The sequence below is a fragment of the Erpetoichthys calabaricus genome, chromosome 15 (genome assembly GCF_900747795.2).
Source record: "Erpetoichthys calabaricus chromosome 15, fErpCal1.3, whole genome shotgun sequence".
Lineage (NCBI taxonomy): Eukaryota > Metazoa > Chordata > Cladistia > Polypteriformes > Polypteridae > Erpetoichthys > Erpetoichthys calabaricus.
Genome location: NC_041408.2, coordinates 38,517,134 through 38,539,693, shown reverse-complemented (window position 1 = coordinate 38,539,693; position 22,560 = coordinate 38,517,134). Strand labels below are relative to the sequence as shown.

The following is a 22,560-nucleotide window of genomic DNA, read 5'->3' as shown; positions in this document are numbered from 1 at the left end:
TCAAAATGATACGCGTAATGGTCATAACTGGAACCTCTTTTTTGTCCATATACTGTAATGGTAGGCAGCAAGATGGCCGTAGGAGACTGAGTTGCGTGTCGCGTCATCACGCCTCCCACGCAATCACGTGAACTGACTGTGAACTCAGTACGTAGAAAAGAAGGAGGAGCCCCAAAGAGCGCAGAAGAAAACATTCATTACACAATTGACAAGGCAGCGAAACAATAAGAAGCGAGTGAGTGACGCATACAAGCATCTTCATAAGACACGAGGTATAAAAAAGCACGGTGTACACCATAAGTCTAAATTAACTTTATAGAAACGCTCCCGCTGCCGTTTGCAATACCATATTCGCGAGATACAAGTTTAATGAGAAGACACGAGGTATAAAAAAGCACGGTGTAAACCGTAACCTTAACTTTATAGAAACGCTCCCGCTGCCGTTTGCAATGCCATATTCGCGAGATACAAGTTTAATGAGAAGACACGAGGTATAAACGAGAGTTTGCATCACTTTGTAACAGAGTTAAAATTGCTGTAGCGAGAAACTTTTAACTGCCGGGTCTTAGCTAACATTAAATAAACCCGTGGACATCGCAACATCACACAAGAGAGTGGCTCACGTGAAGTGACTGAACGCAGCAGGAGTGATCACTTCCATGAATCAAACCTGTTCAAAAAACACATTACACAATTGATAAGGTAGGAAAAGAATATGAAACAAGGCACGGTATAAACCGTAACTTTAAGTTTATAGAAACGCTGCCGTTTGCAATACCATATTCGCCCCTGCGAAGCGCGGTGATTTTGCTATATATATTAAACTATTTCAACCATTGTATGATCTGCTTCTCGCAACTGAAAGAGGGCACCGTGGCAGAAGTTAGCCGACTTGCTCACCAACCACAACCGTTACCTGGTAGGTAACCACCCATACAATCAGATTGTGAATCAGACTACGAATGCCTGCAATGTAATTACCCCGATCTACATGCTGTCAAATGAACGAACCTCACGCCGTGGCACAACGTTAGGGGCTTCACCTCTACGTCCGAGGATCGATTCCCGTAAGGGAGCGCAGTGACTGTGTACTCCTGATGAGCCCACAATTACGGCGAAACACGTGTCGCATACTATGCATCTTCAAAGCATGGTGTAAACAGTAAGTTTAAATTGAGTTTATAGAAACGCTCCCGCTGCCGTTTGCAATACCATATTAGATGACTTTGTAACAGAGTTAAAATTGCTGGAGCGATAAATTTTTAACTGCCGGGTCATGTCGCGTGTTCTTGGGTAGGTACACCAAAAAATGTATACATTTATGCATGTAATGGGCAAACAAAAAATGTACTATACCCGAAAGCACTACAGTAGTACTCAATGTATCTTTACTTCTTAAATGTTAATGTTTTACTGTTTAATAATTTATACGCTTCTTATATGTTATTCAGATTCTTTTATCAAAATACCAGTAACAGCGCACTGCACGATAACGTGGAGTGAATACACTTGACATGACCATTCATAGTACTTATCCTCTTTCTCTGTACGTTTACCATTCGTTTGCTCAGAGGTTGATGCGCTTGCTGCTTAATGAGCAGCTCTTGACCCTAGCGTCCCGCTGCTTCTCTTCTTTCGTCGGCATCTTTTCCCGTTAAAACTGATTTTTTTTAAAACTTAGTATGTTTTCTTTAATTTTTCAGTTAAGCTGGCACTTAAGTCTTCAATCTGCCTCAAGAATGATTAGCGAAGGTGGTAGACAATGAAAACGTCAGCCGTACGCATCCGCCACGCACGCACTGCTGCGCGCAGCTGTGAGTTGATTCTACAATAAAATAAAATAAAGATAAAAAGAGTAATAACTTGCAGCACCGCTATTCAATTACACTTGCCTAACGCCTCTCCTAAGGGGAAATACTGTGGGATCTGGGCATCCGTCAAAGCAGCAATCACAAGCCCGATTACAAAGCGGGAAGCTGTGATTTGTCATCTCCCTCCCATGTAACAATCACAGCCCGTGTTGCAACGCACTATGTATGTATATGTATATATGTGTATGTGTGTGTATATGTATGTGTGTATATATATATATATATATATATATATGTGTTCATATGTGTGGGAAAGCGAATAGTAGACGTGACGTAGTATCTGTGTACCAAATTTCAAGTCAATAGGTGAAACGGTTTGCGAGCTACAGCTGATTTAAAATCCTGGACAGACAAACGAATAGCCACGGTAGTGTTTTATAGAAGAACATTTTAATGTTTAATAATTTATATTTATATGCAATGTGCTTCTTATATATTACTTCATATTCTCAAATGATAATGATGTTAATGTTGTTTATATTGATTTCTATGTTATTGTAAGTGCTCTTTATTTGTGGAAAAATAAATTTGGCAATTAAACTTATTTTATACATACATTTTATTTTTTTCTCTTGCACTCAGTGAGCGAATCCACTGGCTAATCAGCTATATATATATATATATATATATATATGTATGTGTATATATATATGTGTGTATATATATATATATATATATATATATATATATATATATATAGATAGATAGATAGATAGATAGATAGATAGATAGATAGATAGATAGATATATGTGTATGTATGTAGATATACAAATATGTATATATATGTATATATGTTTATATATATGTAGATATACAAATATGTATATGTACAGTGGTGTGAAAAACTATTTGCCCCCTTCCTGATTTCTTATTCTTTTGCATGTTTGTCACACAAAATGTTTCTGATCATCAAACACATTTAACCATTAGTCAAATATAACACAAGTAAACACAAAATGCAGTTTTTAAATGATGGTTTTTATTATTTAGGGAGAAAAAAAAATCCAAACCTACATGGCCCTGTGTGAAAAAGTAATTGCCCCCTTGTTAAAAAATAACCTAACTGTGGTGTATCACACCTGAGTTCAATTTCCGTAGCCAACCCCAGGAAAAGATTACTGCCACACCTGTTTCAATCAAGAAATCACTTAAATAGGAGCTGCCTGACACAGAGAAGTAGACCAAAAGCACCTTAAAAGCTAGACATCATGCCAAGATCCAAAGAAATTCAGGAACAAATGAGAACAGAAGTAATTGAGATCTATCAGTCTGGTAAAGGTTATAAAGCCATTTCTAAAGCTTTGGGACTCCAGCGAACCACAGTGAGAGTCATTATCCACAAATGGCAAAAACATGGAACAGTGGTGAACCTTCCCAGGAGCGGCCGGCCGACCAAAATTACCCCAAGAGCGCAGAGACGACTCATCCGAGAGGTCACAAAAGACCCCAGGACAACGTCTAAAGAACTACAGGCCTCACTTGCCTCAATTAAGGTCAGTGTTCACGACTCCACCATAAGAAAGAGACTGGGCAAAAACGGCCTGCATGGCAGATGTCCAAGACGCAAACCACTGTTAAGCAAAAAGAACATTAGGGCTCGTCTCAATTTTGCTAAGAAACATCTCAATGATTGCCAAGACTTTTGGGAAAATACCTTGTGGACTGATGAGACAAAAGTTGAACTTTTTGGAAGGCAAATGTCCCGTTACATCTGGCGTAAAAGGAACACAGCATTTCAGAAAAAGAACATCATACCAACAGTAAAATATGGTGGTGGTAGTGTGATGGTCTGGGGTTGTTTTGCTGCTTCAGGACCTGGAAGGCTTGCTGTGATAGATGGAACCATGAATTCTACAGTCTACCAAAAAATCCTGAAGGAGAATGTCCGGCCATCTGTTCGTCAACTCAAGCTGAAGCGATCTTGGGTGCTGCAACAGGACAATGACCCAAAACACACCAGCAAATCCACCTCTGAATGGCTGAAGAAAAACAAAATGAAGACTTTGGAGTGGCCTAGTCAAAGTCCTGACCTGAATCCAATTGAGATGTTATGGCATGACCTTAAAAAGGCAGTTCATGCTAGAAAACCCTCAAATAAAGCTGAATTACAACAATTTTGCAAAGATGAGTGGGCCAAAATTCCTCCAGAGCGCTGTCAAAGACTCATTGCAAGTTATCGCAAACGCTTGATTGCAGTTATTGCTGCTAAGGATGGCCCAACCAGTTATTAGGTTCAGGGGGCAATTACTTTTTCACACAGGGCCATGTAGGTTTGGATTTTTTTTTCTCCCTAAATAATAAAAACCACCATTTACAAACTGCATTTTGTGTTTACTTGTGTTATATTTGACTAATGGTTAAATGTGTTTGATGATCAGAAACATTTTGTGTGACAAACATGCAAAAGAATAAGAAATCAGGAAGGGGGCAAATAGTTTTTCACACCACTGTATATATATGTATATATGTGTATATATATGTAGATATACAAATATGTATATGTATATATATGTATATGTGTCTGCATGTGTGTGTATATATATATATATATATATATATATATATATATATATATATATATATATATATATATATATATATATATATGTATGTGTATATATATGTTGATATATGTATATATATGTGGATGTGTATATGTATATATTTATGTATATACAGTATGTTTATGTATATATATGTTTACATAACCTCTTTAACACACTACTTCTCCGCTGCGAAGCGCGGGTATTTTGCTAGTCCTCATAATAAGTGCAAACATAACAATAGGCTTCATGGCAATAACTACTGGCAAAGTTGGAAATTAAGGTCAAAGCTGTCTTATCTTAAGTTAAGACTACAAAATGAAAACAAAAGTTCAGAAGCAATTCCTCCATAACCAAAGAGTTAAGTTTGTGAGCTGGAATGTTAAAGGTCTTAATCACAAATTAAACAGAAAGAAAGTATTCTCTCACCTAAAAGATCTAAACGCTAAAATGGTATTTTTACAGGTAACCCACTTATTAAGCAAGGATCAGTTTTGGATGCACAGAGACTGGACTGGCCAAATATTCCATTCCAGCTATAAAAAAAAAAAAAAAAAAAAACTACAGGTGTGGGAATTCTTATACATAGAACAATCTCATTTGTAGTATCAGATGTAGTATCTGATCCTGAAGGGAGATATGTGATTGTCATGGGTAATTTATTTAACTGTGATTTTGATAAATATCTGTGCACCCAATGTGGATGGTAGGAACTTCATCCAAAACATATTTGCATCCATTCCCAATGTGAACACTCATAAAATTTATAATGCCTGGAGACTTTAATTGTGTTTTAAATCCAGACCTAGATAAGTCTCCTGCCATAGGGGCGAGGACATCTAACACTGCAAAGACAATTACACAATTTGTAACTGATCACAACTTATCAGACCCCTGGAGATAGCCCAAACTCAAGAGCATATTCCTTCTACTCACTAGTGCATCACTGATACTCAAGAATTGATTCTTTCTTTGTAGATAACAATTTTTTGCCTATGATTAAATCTTGTAAGTATTGTTATCACTAACCACACCCCTTTGACCATGGAGCTAAAATCATTATGCCCCACATACTCGCCGCTGGCGTCTTAACCCACTTTTATTAGCAGACTAGAACTGTACAGAATTGATTTTTTTAGAGACAAATACATTCTCAGAGGTTTCTGCAGGAATATTATATTATATACTAGAATAGATCAAAAACATGCCAAATGTCCAAATGAGGCACTTCATAGGAAAAGACAGTCTCTGCATGAAGATTATGTTTCACAAATGTGCTTAGAGAACGAAATAATAGAATTTGATCAGCCTGGTGTTCCAGGTACAATCCATTCCTCAATAAAAACATGAGGGTACAGGTGGAAGCTAGTTGTGGATATGTTACACATATATTACAAAGTATATTTTTAAACACTGAACAACATAAGGAGTTTTCAAGGAATGTACTAAATAATAGCATTCTGGGCATGTTCAAATCTCATGTCATGTTTTTAAAAACATAAGGTGAATAGAAATGGATAAGCTAGGTTGGGCTGAGTACCCAAAAACGTTTTTATTCGTCTATCATCGTGTACATCAGTTTTGTAGTGGAAAGGAATAGGAAATAATTATTAACATTAAAAAAGAATACTAATTTTACTGACTTTTACATCCAGCTGACCCGGTGGTTTACAAGGACATTCAAGTATATGTTGTCCAAGTTCTGAAAACTTCACAATGCTATTGCACCCTATAAAAGAGGAATAATATAAATATATTAATACCAACATTTCATTTATCAGAATTAGTCTTTTGTGACAATTGCCATGTCATATTTTTTTAATCTAGCTACATTTGAATTAAAAATATTCAAGTATATAGCAACAGCTCAACTCAGCTTTAACTTTATTATCACATATAGGCAACATTAATTTGTTTTATGCATCTAGAACAAACTTACATAAACAGAGGTTTTACATATAAAAAGGAGAAATACAGTAAAAGGAACAACATATATCTGAACACCAACATGCATACATATATTAAACATATAGATAGATAGATAGATAGATAGATAGATAGATAGATAGATAGATAGATAGATAGATAGATAGATAGATAGATAGATAGATAGATAGATAGATGGGCGGCATGGTGGCGCAGTGGGTAGCGCTGCTGCCTCGCAGTTCGGAGATCTGGGGACCTGGGTTCGCTTCCCGGGTCCTCCCTGCGTGGAGTTTGCATGTTCTCCCCGTGTCTGCGTGGGTTTTCTCCGGGCGCTCCGGTTTCCTCCCACAGTCCAAAGACATGCAGGTTAGGTGGATTGGTGATTCTAAATTGGCCCTAGTGTGTGCTTGGTGTGTGGGTGTGTTTGTGTGTGTCCTGCGGTGGGTTGGCACCCTGCCTGGGATTGGTTCCTGCCTTGTGCCCTGTGTTGGCTGGGATTGGCTCCAGCAGACCCCCGTGACCCTGTGTTCGGATTCAGTGGGTTGGAAAATGGATGGATGGATGGATAGATAGATACTTTATTAATCCCAAGGGGAAATTCACATACTCCAGCAGCAGTATACTGATACAAAAAACAATATTAAATTAAAGAGTAATAAAAATGCAGGTAAAAACAGACAATAACTTTGAATAATGTTAACGTTTACCCCCCTGGGTGGAATTGAAGAGTGAGGTGAGAGTGGGTTAGGATGGCCAAACCTGTTAAAGAAGTTGTTACATGTTCATACATATGCAAATACATATACTAAAAATATATCATTCTCTACAGTGGCTTATATAAATCTTACTATGAAAACTTTCTCCACGTTTGTATAGCAACGTTTTTTTTTTTGAGCCTTTCTAATTTCACTGGTTTCATAGTCTCTAACCTGCTCTGCATGTGTTTAGCGTCAACGTTTGTAAACGTCTTTATGAAGTTCTAGTTTGTCATTTTACTCATTGTCTTTTAATTCTGAGCCATACTATACAATACATAGAACAGAATAAATCCTCAATACAATATAAAAATAATTCTAGAAGTGCGGAGTAGAATTTCACATTAGATGATATCACATAATATGATTTGGATTTGTTTTAAGTCCGGGAGACCTCATTCATCAAGATGCCTCCCCCACTTTGCCATTCAACATCTGAAATAGCACTAATCTGACAAAAGAACCCCTCATTCCCACGTCCCCATTCATCAGCGATGACTTTACCTTAGGCAGGCAATCTACAATTTAAAGAGATTGTTATTTTCTTGTGAATTGTTACATATGCATTATTTTCACTTTTACTTTAAAACCTTTTGTAAAAGCAATACTTGTTTCTTTATTTCCTGCCCCGCGCGTGTTTACATCTCTTTCTTCCCAGACGTATAATACTGCTCGTGTTGTGAAGGGTGTTGCGGCTGAAGGTACGCTAAGGATATGCCTTTGGATCATCTGCTGTCTTTTTGCTGCTTGCTAGCTGCCTCTTCTGCCTGTCGCATGTCGTTGTTTTAAGAGCTCCGAGCACATGATGCTTGCCTGCCAAAAGCAATCCAATAACTGCTAGCTTAGAGGTCTGTTGACTTGTTTTAAATAATGGCTCACTGCCTGGTCTCGCATGACTTTGTGAAAGCAATACCTGTCTTTTGTTTCTGGCCCCGAGCGTGTTTGAATTCTTTCTTGCAGGATGTATAACGCTGCTCGCGTTTGTTAGGGGTAGCTGCCGTTGCGCTACCCTTCGATCTTTTTAAAGCCTGTACAGCCGCTGTCCTTTTTTGCTACGGCCCTGGGACAATCTCTTGGCACCAAGTCTCATGTTTACAGTCCCCGCGAGACGCACCGTGACAAGTCTCCTTGGTCTCGCTGGTCTTTTAAATGTCTTTCGAGATTATCACGTATCGTAGCCTTGCATTTGCTTTCCATTCCAGAATTTCCTTTTATATGTAGAGAGATAATTTTTTGTAGTGACAGTGTAGTGCAATTGAAAGTGGAGTAGAAAAAATTATTTTTTACCATTACAGCACAGGTATTTTAAGAGACTTCCATTCAAATAGCATAGGCACTACACCTCACTACGTTTAGAATTTGCTTGTAAAACGCATTTTATTTCAGCTAATTTATTTCTTTTCTACTGTATATACAGTATTTTAAACACAATTTTTGGTAGACCAGAACCAATCTCTGCCCACTGAACAAAAAGCAACCCTGTACGAGGTGCAGAATCACCACAGGGCACACTCACTCCTACATTCATCCACAAAGGGCAATTTAGATTTGCCAGTAAATCTAAATTGTACATCTTCAGAATGTGGTAAGAAACCATAGTAAGAGATGCAGTGTTAGTGCTGCTGCCTCACAGAAAGGAGTGTGGGTGCTCCCTGTGTGGAGTCTGCAAATAGGTCTGCATGGGTTTGCTTCAGTTTTCTCCCACAGTCCAAAGACATGCAGGTTAGGTGAACTGGCAATGCTAAATCGTTCCCTGATGTAGGTTTGTATGTGTATATGTGTGAGTATGTTCACCTTGTGATGGACTGGTGTGCTGTTCAGTGTTTAATCTTGCCTGAGCACATTTCTTGCTGGGATAGGCTCCATCTGCCACCTTCCCTGGACAAGTGGGATTAGAGGATCAGTGGATCAACAAATACCATAATCTGTCTCTCTTGAATGTTGACTATCCTTAAAACAGATAAGAGATATATTCTGTACAATGGGGAGAGGTCACAACAATTTGTACATTTTGGCTACTCTTTACACGTCCAATAGCTGCTTCTGTTGGCAAAACACTGTGAAATACTTGTTTAGTAAAACAGGTACAATAGTACAATGGAAAATCTATCTGTTTTCATCATACTGTGCATTTAGGACCGTCTGTTCACCTTATATGCTAGCCCTTATAGCCCTCTTTCTTTGTGTATCTTGTTTCCTTTGTTCACTGGAAATTCCAGCCTTCTTGTGGATGCCAGATGACATTATCCCCAGGAAAGAAGCCAGACATTTTATATATATAGACAGAAAATGCTTCAAATTTCAAATTAGTTAACTAAATCTCACCTGAACCAATGTTATGTTATGCATACATTTTCTAACTTTTTAAAATCAAAAATAATAATTTTGTCACATATTAAAATACAAATACAACCTTAAAATAACATTTTCTGTAATTTAAATATTGTTAATAGTTTTTGAGCATTTTTTCATAATTTACAAGTTTTAAATATGTTAGTGTAAGACTTAGTTCATATTGTAAAGACATATTACAAACAATTTACCTTATTTGACATGACAAACAAAATGCAATCTTTTTTTATGTGCATCTTTTCCCCCCTAAAGCTTAAATATCAAACTCATGTTTAAGGAACTTTATCAGTATGGATGAATAGACCAATCAAATTATAGCACTGAAAGACAAAAGGAAATGCAAATAAAAGTATGCTGTATCATGATTAGACATGTAAATAAGAAATTCACAGTTCTCTGTACATATATATTTCTTTGTACATCTGTTGTCAATAAATAACCTTAACAAGGTGCTTCAGGAATGCATTCATTGCAGCACTGGAATAGAACACAGCTATCACAATGGCAGAAGACAAAATGTAAGATTTATTCTTAAAAAACAGTTTGTGTTTTAACATATTATTGGAAAGCTATAAAAAGTCTGTGCATGCAGGGTACAAATCGGGTAGTAACCTACACATCCTTGCAGAATTCAGCAATGAAATACTCTACCGTATTCATGGTAAGTTAACTGTAAGCAATAACATAAAGTTCATACGGAAAACCTTTCACATTATGAACATCAATCAATGTAAGCATTACTGTCTGTTCTCAATGATTGAAATGCCCAAAAAAGTATCTAGTAATATAAACAATTGTACCTCTATAGCTATAGGAGCAGAAAACAGATGCAGCAGACATTTGTCTTTCCAGTTCAAATTCCGGGTTCTTCCAATGTATCTCCAGTGGCATCTCATTAAGTGGGTCAATTTTAGATCGTCGTGTTAACATGTCAATACAAGGAGTTGAAAATGTATGCTTTGGATCACTATAAAACAATCATAAATATTAAATATTATAATCAGCCTTTTAAATAATGAATACATTCAATGACTTCTCTAATACCACTTCAAATGATCTATTTTTCTTTTTTAGATTTAACAGTAGGCTGAACTTAAGATTTCAAACCCTGGTACTTTGCTTTTTACTATTGCTTTTATATGCTTCAAAACAAATTGTTATAAGCATTGTTTAAAATTTCCAAACACAGCTGTATATCCTAATTAACTGCATTCTGTCCTGAGAAACATGTCAAGGTGAAATGTATTTTTTACAGTATGAATAAGAAATTCACTCAATCATAAAATTACAGTTTAAAATTTCCAAACACAGCTGTATATCCTAATTAACTGCATTCTGTCCTGAGAAACATGTCAAGGTGAAATGTATTTTTTACAGTATGAATAAGAAATTCACTCAATCATAAAATTACAATCTGAAAAACAAAAAACATGGCAGAAAAAAAGTCACAGTAAGCTGAAAAGGGCAAATACTCACTTTAAAACAATGAGTTACACTTCTTCTTCTGTCACTGCTCACTACTAAAGAGCCTTTTGCTGTAGGTACAGATAACTTATTCCATCCATCCATCCATTATCCAACCCGCTATATCCTAACTACAGGGTCATGGGGGCTGCTGGAGCCAATCCCAGCCAACACAGGGTGCAAGGCAGGAAACAAACCCCGGGCAGGGCACCAGCCCACCATAGGGCGCACACACACACACACACACACACACTCGCCCACACACCAAGCACACACTAGGGACAATATAGGATCGCCAATGCACCTAACCTGCATGTCTTTGGACTGTGGGAGGAAACCGGAGCACCCGGAGGAAACACACTCAGACACAATGAGAACATGCAAACTCCACGCAGGGAGGACCTGGGAAACGAACCTAACTGGGAGGAAGCAGCGCTACCCACTGCGCCACCGTGCCAATAACTTATTCAATTTTTTGCTTTGTTTTTTTTTTATTCTGTATTGTAGAATTCTGTCACATGTTAAATTGCTAAACAACTTATAATGTAGCGGATGAGTGTGATCATTAATGCTATCCGCGGAAGATGTACTACATTACCTTTCTTGTCACCTGTTAACATTTTACATGTCAGAATTGTTCGATCAATTTTGAATACAACTAATCTTGTCTTATTGTATAGCCCATCACTCATACATAAGTTGCGCAATAACATTACGATACATCCTTCTTTCAACAGTAATTCAGCCGGTGGAAGACCGGACAGTGTTAACGGTTGTAGATATTCTATGGGATATTGTAAGCTGATGTTTTCAGCTTCCGCACCATCAGCACCAACTGTTTCAGCATAGTCTATTGATACACATTTAACCAATTTGCCGTGTTACAATTTTCGGGTTAATTCGTTTGACTTCATTGCTTCTCGGTGCTAGGATTGCCCGTGTACTCATTTCTTCTGTTGATCGCCCATCCTAATGAAATTCTTGAACATAATAATAATAATAATAAATTATTGGGAACTTAAAGTGAGGAAAATGTAAAAATTTATAAGAGCCGAGAGTGCAGGAACCGTGTCTGACAAAAGCATTCACACGAATGAGAGGTGAGAGGTCCGTGGGCTTGGGCCGTTAACCTGAAATGGTTGAGAGGAGGGCGGGACTTGAAAAAATCTCTTGGCAAGAGTTTCGTCTTCTGTGGGACTTGAAAAAATCTCTTGGCAATAGTCTCGTCTCATCTCAAGATTTTCTTTTATAATAGAGAGAAAATCTGTAGGTTGTATTCATAATGAAAGAACACAGTCACCTAAGATATAACAACATTGGTGTCCAACAACAATATGGCTGCCATAAAATAAAACACAAACATAGCACCTAGGTTAATATGGTTAAGACAAAATTGTGATGTTAAGAACTGTTATTTAAAAATCACCTTAAGAAATATATATTACTCAAAAAATGGAGAAAAACAAACAGGAAGCTGAAAGGTTACTAGCTTGCAGTTGTCCATCCATCCATCCATTTTCCAACCCGCTGAATCCGAACACAGGGTCATGGGGGTCTGCTGGAGCCAATCCCAGCCAACACAGGGCACAAGGCAGGAACCAATCCCAGGCAGGGTGGCATGCAGTTGTTTTAAATGAAAATGTAATGAATTTAAAATTTGTTGGAAGAAGCTAGCTTGTAAGTAACCAGATCAATGGTGTACATTGGTGTAGTTTTACAATGGTGTAGTTGATTGGATACAACAAATGGATGTCTTGCATGGAGAACCATGCCTTCTGTAGAATTTCTTTCAGTCAATGAAAGCTTTTGTAGAGATTTATGTTGTCAGTAGATTCTCAGATGCTTGTGTGCAGGTATTATATAAATGCAAGAGGTAGTCCAATAGAATTGGAAATGAGAAAGTTGTAAATGCAAACTTCAACAATGGAGGGTTACACCAATAGTGGCAATCCAAATGGGAATTGACAGTAGAAGGTTTTTAATATATTTCTTGAAATTTCAGTAAATGGTAATATATCCAATCAACTGGAATCAAAGTCATTAATATTAAATCTTATTTAATTTTCTCAGTCTGGCTGTTACTGTGATATCCTGAAGTAAGATTCAATTTAATGCTCATATTGGAAGAAAAGTATTTCCAAAAAGGGAAACATGTTAGAACCTATATCTGAAACCCGTGTGGACAAAAGTACACTTCAATAAAAACAATTGTCAAATTCTTGCCTGTAAAAGAATAGCATCTGCTGCTTTAGAAAACCTGTACCCCCATTATTAAAAATTCTGTACTTGTAAATCCCTGAGAGGAGGGTGAACTTATATTATAATAAAATCCATGGAGATTTTCTCTCACGGTAAGTGCTGGAGGAAAGACAGGTTGCAAAAGATAATTTAGGTTTCTAGATAAGCATTTAGCTATTACAAACTTTATATACCAAACATATTCCGTTATATAACTGTTCATAGAAGGCTACATAGATGAATGCTTTTTCTACAGAACCAACACTCTGGAAAAAATGTAAAGAAAAATCTCAAGATAGCAACAAAAAGCATGCATGAACTAGGCTTAACATTGGGTTATGGATAGAAAGAAATCAATGGTGTTAAGCATAAATAAAAATTAGAATAATTCTAATAATTAGAACAAAAAACTGTAATGTATAACTGAAAAAGGAGCTGACCCTCCATTCTCCATATGCAATAGTGTGATGCATAAAGAATTTATGAGAGAAAAAAGACTGATTGATTGAACTATTCCTGTCTTCCTCAGGGGTTACTTCCACAGTTTATTTGGTGCCCGAACAGGGTCAGGTGGTAGCTGCAAGCTCCAGGTTCAAGTACAACTGAGGGATCCACAAAGGACCAGCAAGATAGTTAGAACTGGTGAGACCAACTCCGGGAAAAAGTTAGGACTGGCTCTTCCCCGAGCTGGGAACCGTGAGCCTCAGTTCCCCTCCTGTCGGATAACCCGAGTGAAGGTTCGAATTGGAGACAGGAACAAGATCGTGACCAATAAGTACAACTGCTTTACCGTTCAGGATAGGTACTGGGGACGTAACGATAAGAGCACCTCTTGGAATGAGATGGAGTCTCAAGTAGACTTGTAATTAGAAGGGAGAGGTGGAAGTTTAGTAAAGAGGGAAAGTACCTCCTGGTCGGGGAATCGCTAAAGTATAAGGACAATGAGCAGTGTGAAGTGTGAAATGATTAGTGAGGTGCAGGGAATGCTGAGTTAGTACACTCCATGGAACAAGATGAGACAGAGTCATTGTAGAGGCTCGGAATAAAATAAAAAAGGTGGGGAGTGGGAAGAACAGATAGGTGGTAAGCACCTCACGGTCGGGGAAAACACTGTTACGTTGGAGGGCAAGATTCTTCACTCTGATAGTCTGGTTATATTCCTGACTCAACGGGTTAAGTCTGTCATGGAAACCATGAGCAGTAACCAGCTTTACTGTTAGCCTGCTAAAGAAGGAAACAACAGACAGCGATCCATGGAAAGGAAGGGATTTGGAGTGAAGCGACATTGGGGAGGTCACGATGGGGAATTTATTAAGAAAGAAATTGAAAAAACAGGGTGTAAATGAGAAACCTCTGTTCAGAGGATTATTTTCAGAAAATGTACCAAAGTGAAAGAAAGGTGGCTCTCCAAGATGCTACATAGAATAGAAAACATGGTTAGATTTTAAAAAAGAATGTAAATGGTGGAATAAACAGAGCCGGGGCAGGTGGCCAGTAGAAGGCTTTGGTGATATGAGTGAAATACAGGAAGTTAGGAAGATTTTATGTAGAAATACCCAAGGGTGCTGTAGTCGAGGGCCATATAGAATGGATATGTTTGATTGATGAGAATTGATAATTAAAGATAGAACCCTGAAAGTGATGCAGAAACGCAATGAGGGACTACAAAGCCAAATGAAACTCATTGCAGAAAAAGAAAAGCTGTTCTTGGTAAAGGAAGAACCATCACAAAAATCAGGACAAAAGGAGGAAGAACATGTAAATAAAAATACTATAAATAAAAAAGAGGAATAGATTGTACTCTGATTTAGTGAAGGCATGTGCTCCCCCTCCCTATGAGGACAATAGTCTATCAGCACCCCTTTGGGCAGCTGGAAGAATTAATGAGGGACAGGAAGATGATCCCAATGATTTCTGTGATGAAGAGTTTCAGCCAGAGAGGAACGAAGATGAGGGAGAGGGTAGAGATCACCACTGACCCCAGTTACGATCGGTGCAAGCAAGTACTGCAGTAAAAAGACACAGAAAGGGACACTTCACAAGCCCCGATTCTGACCCCCATGGTCAAACATGAATATGAAAGGACAGAATTTCAAGCACCATTGATACAAGTGCCCAATTCGTGATATAATGCACAACAGCCTGACTCTGATTAAAACCGTCCCATCTTGATGGTGCATAGAAACTGGGACTTGCAAGAATTGAAAGAGGTGGTGCAGGAATTACTAAACTGAAAAGAAGTAGGGACACAGATGTTCATGACTGCAGTGAAACACCTAGATGACATGTATAAGCCAAAAGCCACAGAATGAACTCTGGTCCTACAGTGTTTCTCAAACTCGGTCCTGGGGACCCACTGTGGCTGCAGGTTTTTGTTCCAACCAGATTCCTAATCAGTGACAACACCTGATAACACTGAGCTCATTTAATTTGCTGTTTTTTTTTTTCTTTTATTCGACATTCAGAAAAGCATAGCAGCATGATTTTTACATTTATAAGACATTTATAAAATTTCTGCTTTTGCTATAGATTTAAATGCTTAACTTTCTTTTGTTGATTTCATTATACCTTGCCTTCTCTGTGTAGTTTTTCCCCCTTCGTTGTATCTTAATAATGACAACTTAAAACGAGCAGATCAGACACGCTGGCAAACAACACACTGAATAATCAAAGGCTGCAACTACTTTAGCGTCAGACCCACTAATCAGTAAATAATGGATTAATTAAACAATTAGAACACCTTGAAAAGTAGAATTAAAATCAAGATGAAAATACTGTTAAAAAGAAAAAAAAATACATTATTCCTATATAACTGCTTGGTACATTTTAATATTTTTTTTTTTTAGCAAACTTAGTTTTATAATTAATATATTGTTCCCTAAACACAGAACTTGGGAACTATCAGTTCACTTAATTAGCCCAGGAGTTTAATTAAAAACAGAAGCTGGTTGGAACAAAAACCTGCAGCGACAAGGGGTCCCCAGGACTGACGTTGAGAATCCCTGCTAGAACAAAGCTAATTCCTAGCTGAAATGACGTGAGAGGGCAATGGAATGAGACTCTGGGATGACAGGGGGCTGATGGTGGCCAGTTCGACGTCAGTTACCAGCACAAATAAAAACAAAATATAAGAAAAGTACTGACTAGTCCCAAATAACAGACGCTAAACAGAAAGATGGGAGTCAGTGTCAGAATCAGAACACCATCTTTGTGCTTTCTCTTCACCTGTTCCCATTCAAACCACGTTTTCATGTGTTTTGTTAAACACTCAGCCCTCTATGCCCAGTGCACTTGTTAGGACGAGACTTGCTGGCCTGCCTGTGCCTTTGCATCTCACGAAAAAGAGAGTGAAAGTCACATCAGAACAACACACCGCCCTTGCACTGACGACCACCATTACATGCTCCTATGCTGCCTTGGTTGTTCATGTTTTTCTCAAAATAGCAAGAATCTCTGCTGTTCCGGGTTCCTCTTGGATTAAAGTATTCAAAATCTTTTCACTGTATTGCATGACTTTTTGGACTACATTATGGTAAAGTCTGGCTCTCTGACTTTTTAGCTGCTGCTGTCAGAAAAAGAGACTATTTGCCTAATGAACTGTTATATCTCAGCAGAACTGGCTGGAGCAGCAGTCTCCCTTTAGTCAGAACAACTGCCTTTCTTCTGGAGTGGTTTCATCCATATATCTACATTGCTAAATCTGCTCACTTTCAGTGGCATGATGTGAGACAATGGGTATTAGCATGTCAGAAAGGGGAGGATTGGGAGTATGTGGGACCTAATATTTGGTCCACCCCAGATAGATAGATAGATAGATAGATAGATAGATAGATAGATAGATAGATAGATAGATAGATACTTTATTAATCCCGATGGGAAATTCACAAGATAGATCTGTTAAGAAAATTGCAGTTTGACTGGTTGTACCTGTAACCCGATCGCTCTGTCATTCATCTTCCACCTCTCCAACTACACCCATGCTGTTTACCCTTCAAATCTTTTGGTTAGACTCGCTCCCCTCATCTCTCTGGGCACAAGGGAAAAATTATTTTGGCCAAATAGCTCGTGTTGAACCCTTGGTCATTTTCCCAAAGTCATCCTTCTGTTTACATTGTGCACAATATCCTTCTTCGCCTGACGCTGAAGCCGTTATTACCATTGTTCATGCTGACTTAGTTAAGCGGGGTGCTATTATTCCGATCCAATACTCTCCTGTGAACTCTACTATTCTTCCAGTTACGAAAGCAGATGGCTTGTGGTGATTCATTCAGGACCTCCGCGGAGTCAATGCTGCTATACACCCTAGGGTTCCTATAGTCCCGAATCCTTCCACTATTCTCTCTACAGTCCCGTCCACTGCTATGTGGTTTTCTGTTATTGATCTCGCGAATGCTTTCTTTTTCATTTCTGTTCACACCGAATCCCAGTTCTGGTTCGCATCCACGTTTAAAGGGAAGCGCTGGACGTGGACTGTGAGGCTGCAGGGATATACAGAGACTCCGTATGTGCGTGTGTATGAGTGTGTGTGTGTGTGTGTGTATATATATATATATATATATATATATGGACAAGCATTAGCAAAAAAAAACTTGGAAGGTTAATGACCAAAGAGGGGGTAGTGTCCTGGTGCAGTATATAGATGATTTGCTGTTATGCTCTGAGGCTCAGGAATAATGTGAAGAAGACACAAAGGCTTTGTTAGTCTTCCTAGCAGAAAATGGGCACAAGGTGTCCCGAAAAAAGTTGCAACTGGATGAAAGAAAAATGAAATACCTGAGTCATGATTTGAATGCAGGGGAATGTGCACTGTCTAATGATAGGATCAAGGCTATTAAAATTTTACCTCGTCCAAATACAAGGTGGCTGGTTGTCTATCCTTGGAATGTTAGGATATTGCCAGCAATTGGTTCAAGATTTTGCTGAAAAAGCACAGCTACTCCAAGACTTATCAAATTCTCCTAATCTGGCCTTAACTGATAAAATTTCATGAACGGAGCAAGCCGAGAAGGCTTTAACTGATATTAAATAAATTTTAATGTCTGCGCCTGCGATAGGACTTTCGGACTACTCTCATCCTTTCACTCTGATTGTGGACGAGAAAGGGGGGTATATGACTGTAGTACTAACTTAGAAACATGGAGATAGACAAAGACCGGTCGAAAACTATTCTAAGAAACTGGATCCAGTGGCTGCTGCACTCCCGAACTCTTTGAAAGCAGCTGCTGCAACAACAGAGGCTGTATTAGCATGCTCAGATATTGTTTTCATGAGTTCATTAACTGTTAAGGTACCACATGCTGTATATTCCATCTTAGTACAGGCAAGAACATCTCATTTGACAGCTGCTCAGAAAACTCATTATCAAAATGTGTTGCTTTCTCTTGCTAACGTTACTTGCACGATGTAATATGCATTGAACCCTGCGACTCTCCTGCCAATGGAAATAGACAGAGAGCCACATAATTGTGAGCAAAAAATACTAGCAGTCACCAAACCTAGGATGATTTAACACTAGAATTACCAGAGCCTACGAAAAAACTCGTATATCCAGCCCACCTTAAATCGCTTCTTAAAACCTTTCTCACCTCTCCGCCAGCGTCTTTTGTCATCTAAATGTACTGATAAAGACAAGCTGCCAGCAGCCGGCTATTCCATCCCCCCAACAACTTAAAACGTAAACAGGCTTTTCCCAGCTCTTGCTTTGATTGATTATCTGGGAGTGAAGTGGAGTTTTAGAGTAGAAATAATAAGATTGTTATTTGAAACACACGCATTTCATATGTGTTGCATTTCTACAGTAATCTGTGTAAACACATTGTTAAAACAGAAACGTGTTATATATTCTAGTAGCAATTGACAAAATGTAGGCATAAACTATATAATGTATGAAGCCTGATGTCCAAATATCAAAGACACACTTTCACAAAAGATACAAAAAAAAGCCACCGCCAAAAAAAACCGCCTTAGTGTGAGACATTGATATGAATTAACTATCACTGCTTCCGTGGCGTATCAGTCGCTGACTACGCATCAGAAGGTCATGAGTTCGATCCTGCACAACTCCCATTTGAGAAGTGTTCTTATTTTCACTATTTTAGAATAAAAAGATACATTTGATTTCAGTCTGTAACAGCTGGTGTAATTTATGATATTTGTAAAGGTTAGCTTTATTTTTTTTAAATTCACTTTTCATTGTCTCAGTCGCGTTCAGGATCCATCCCTACCGCCCCCAACCTGACACTGCGGTTTTTACATAAAGACGCGCTATAGTTCTGCAGTGTATCACGATACATACGACCGCGTGTTTTTTTCCCCCAGTATTGCCAGTCCCCACGTGTTGCTGTATGCTGTTTCTTTTGTACTCCAGGACATGCAGAGGAAAGCATAGTAAAGAGCAGTAACTTCAGCGCTATATGCAATCATCAGACACTCCCCATCTGACACTGCTGTTTTCACATAAAGACGCGCCAAAGCTCTGCAGTGTACTTGTGACTGCATTGTCGTACCAATGCTTGCGAACTGAAGTGTCTGCATGCACTTTTCGTGGCATTACACGCGTATTTTTTGAGCATGCCCATGTAGCTCAAACACAGGAACATATGTTGATGTAAAAGTATAACAAAACAAGTGCACTTTTATTCAAGACTATAACCGAAGAAAAAAGAAAGCAAGTTACAGTAGGCGGTTGATATGACAGCTTGCGTGGTGGAATGCTAAGAACTGCTGATTTCCATTCTGTGCTATATAACTTAACATTTGAATCTGATGATTGCATATAGCGCTGTCTGATTTAGTGTGTTCAAGTGCCAGTTGCTGAGTGCTACAACGCACAATTTAAAAAAGAAAGAGACAAATATATGTGAAGTTTTGAAGAAATCATTTTATGACGCGAATAGTACCAATCAGAAAACATCGTCGAAGTAATGCAATATTATTTGAAAACGAACAGCGTCAGGTTGGGTGTGAAGTTATACTGGCGCTGTTTGAGTCAGATCAGAAGCTGAATAAGCTGAAAAAGCTCCTGTTCTGACTCTAAGTAAAAAAGCATGAATTAATCAACAGAAATAACCGCGATTGACATTTTAAAGTTAACGATTTACAGTGCATGCCAATTTATAAATTCAATGTCCGTTTGAGGAAAAAAAAAATCACTTTCTTCAAAGCTGGGAATCGAACTCGCGTCTCTGTGGCACAGTAAGGCAGTGGTGCTCCAAGTCAGCAAACCGTCCTTATAACTTATTTTTTTCAAGATCCATAACACACAGACAGACAGAGCACTGCGTAATACAGAGACGGACAGGCAGAGATATACAAATAAACAGGGAAGGCACATGTACTGAAAGAAAAAAAAAATCAACATGTGCGTTGTTTCTGCAGCACTGAATGAGCTCACCTGGTCTAACATCACCCCTCCCCCCGATCTGACTCTCTAAGTAACAGCGCAAGTACAGACACAAATCAAGTGCATGTGTGTACTGTATAATATTAACAAAAACAGCAGCTTACTACTGAAAACGGCAAATATAGGAGTGAGTGGGGATCGAACCAGTACTCTTGATTACACTTGGTTTGTGTCTGTACTTGCGCTGTTACTTAGAGAGCCAGATCGGGGGAGGGGTGATGTTAGAGCGGGTGAGCTCATTCAGTGCTACTGAAACAACGCACATGTTGATTTTTTTTCTTTCAGTACATGTGCCTTCCCTGTTTGTTTGTATATCTCTGCCTGTCTGTCTCTGTATTACGCAGTGCTCTGTCTGTCTGTGTGTTATGGATCTTGAAAAAAATAAGTTATAAGGACAGTTGTTCATGTTAATTGCAGTCTCAATTGTTAAAAAAATATTTTAAAAGGAGCATCCCACATGAAAATATAACGATCTCATTAACTGACAGTGCATACCAATTTACAAATTTTATGTCCGTTTGAGGTTAAAAACAAAAAAAAGAAGTAACACTTTATCCCCAGCGAGGAATTGAACTCATGTTTGTGAGGCAGAGAAAAGCTACTTGGTCTGAGAAGCAAATCTTAGCGTGCTACGCCACAGAAACTGTTTCATGGTGTGTGAAGCTTTTGTGGAAGTGTTTATTTGATCTTAGGAACTCGGGCTTTACACATTCTACATTTTGTAACATTTATTACTAAAATATGAAAAAGTTTCTGTTTTAGCAATGTGTTTACACAGATTACTGTAGAAACGGAACACGCATGAAATGCATGTATTCCAAATAGCGATCTATTATTTCTATTCTAAAACTCCAGCAGTTCAGTCACTCCCAGATAATCAAACAAGCCATGAGCTGGAAAAACTTAGTGAACGTTCTGCGACGGTGGGGGGACGAAATAGCCGGCTGCTCGCTGCTCCTCCAAATCGGCACATTAGAAGACAAAAGAGAGGTGAGAACGGTTTTAAGGTGGGCCGGATCTACGAGTTTTTTCGTAGACTCTGGTAATTCTAGTGTTAAAAGAGAACCCGCTAGAAGAATGAGGAACAGTGTTTGTAGATGGGTGCTTCTTTTTTTTTTTTTTTTTTTAATTATTTTATTGATTTTTATTGTAATCATCCCATACAAATAGATCAATTTTTACAAAAAATAATAGGATTTATTGGACGATGGAAGCCTCTCCACTAGCTATGCAATTGACCAGGATATGCACCTGCTAGAAGTAGGTAGACTAGAGGCAAATCTGTCATCACAGGTTGCTGAATTGCATGCCCTCATACGTGCCTGTCAGCTGTTCAAAGACAAACAAGTGACCGTTTCCACCAATTCTCTGTATGCTTTCGGGGCCTGCCACTACCATGGCTTATTGTGGAAACTAAGGGGTTATAAAACTAGTACTAGAAAACCGATTCAGCATCATGCGCTGGTTGAATGCTGTAGATGTCATACAGCTACCAGTAGCGATTGCAGTAGTGAAATGTCAAAGCTCACATGGGGAAACAGAATCCAGTGAGTGAGGGAAATGCACAAGCAGACATGTGGGCAAAGAAAGCCACCCAGGATCCTACTTCACCACTAACCTCTTTATTCCTGCAAACAGAGGGAGAAACAAGAGTCACCCAAGAATGCAGTTTTATCTCTACAAACTGTAGACAACAGAAAAGGAGATAAAGACATGGCAGAGAGAGGGTGCAGAAAAAGACCCAAAAGGAATTTGGATCCATTCATTAACTAAAAATCCTTTTCTCCCAAAAGCTTCCTTTCCAGGTATTGTAAAGGCTGGGCATGGTCTGGACCACGCTTCCAGAGACACAATGATGGTTAAAGGTGCAACAATCCTGTCACGCCCCAGAGTTTTCCAACTTTGCTGATCAGTTCTGCAAAAAGTGTGCACTATGCCAATGATTTAATGTAGGAAAAAGATTGCAGGTAATTCCGCAGAAAAAAGATTGCAGGTAAGTCTGTAACAC

General features: G+C 38.5%; 1 protein-coding gene across 1 annotated transcript in view; it reads right to left on the bottom strand.

Annotated features, from left to right (window-relative positions):
• The window catches only part of LOC127525920 (uncharacterized), a 365,431-nt gene that overhangs the window by 304,191 nt on the left and 38,680 nt on the right, over positions 1–22,560 (bottom strand). The window contains exons 5-6 of the mRNA XM_051919237.1: positions 10,249–10,415; positions 6,059–6,144 (exon numbers count right to left, since the gene is read on the bottom strand). Coding sequence (XP_051775197.1) covers positions 6,059–6,144; positions 10,249–10,415 — 253 coding nt within the window. The remainder of the gene's footprint in view (positions 1–6,058; positions 6,145–10,248; positions 10,416–22,560) is intronic.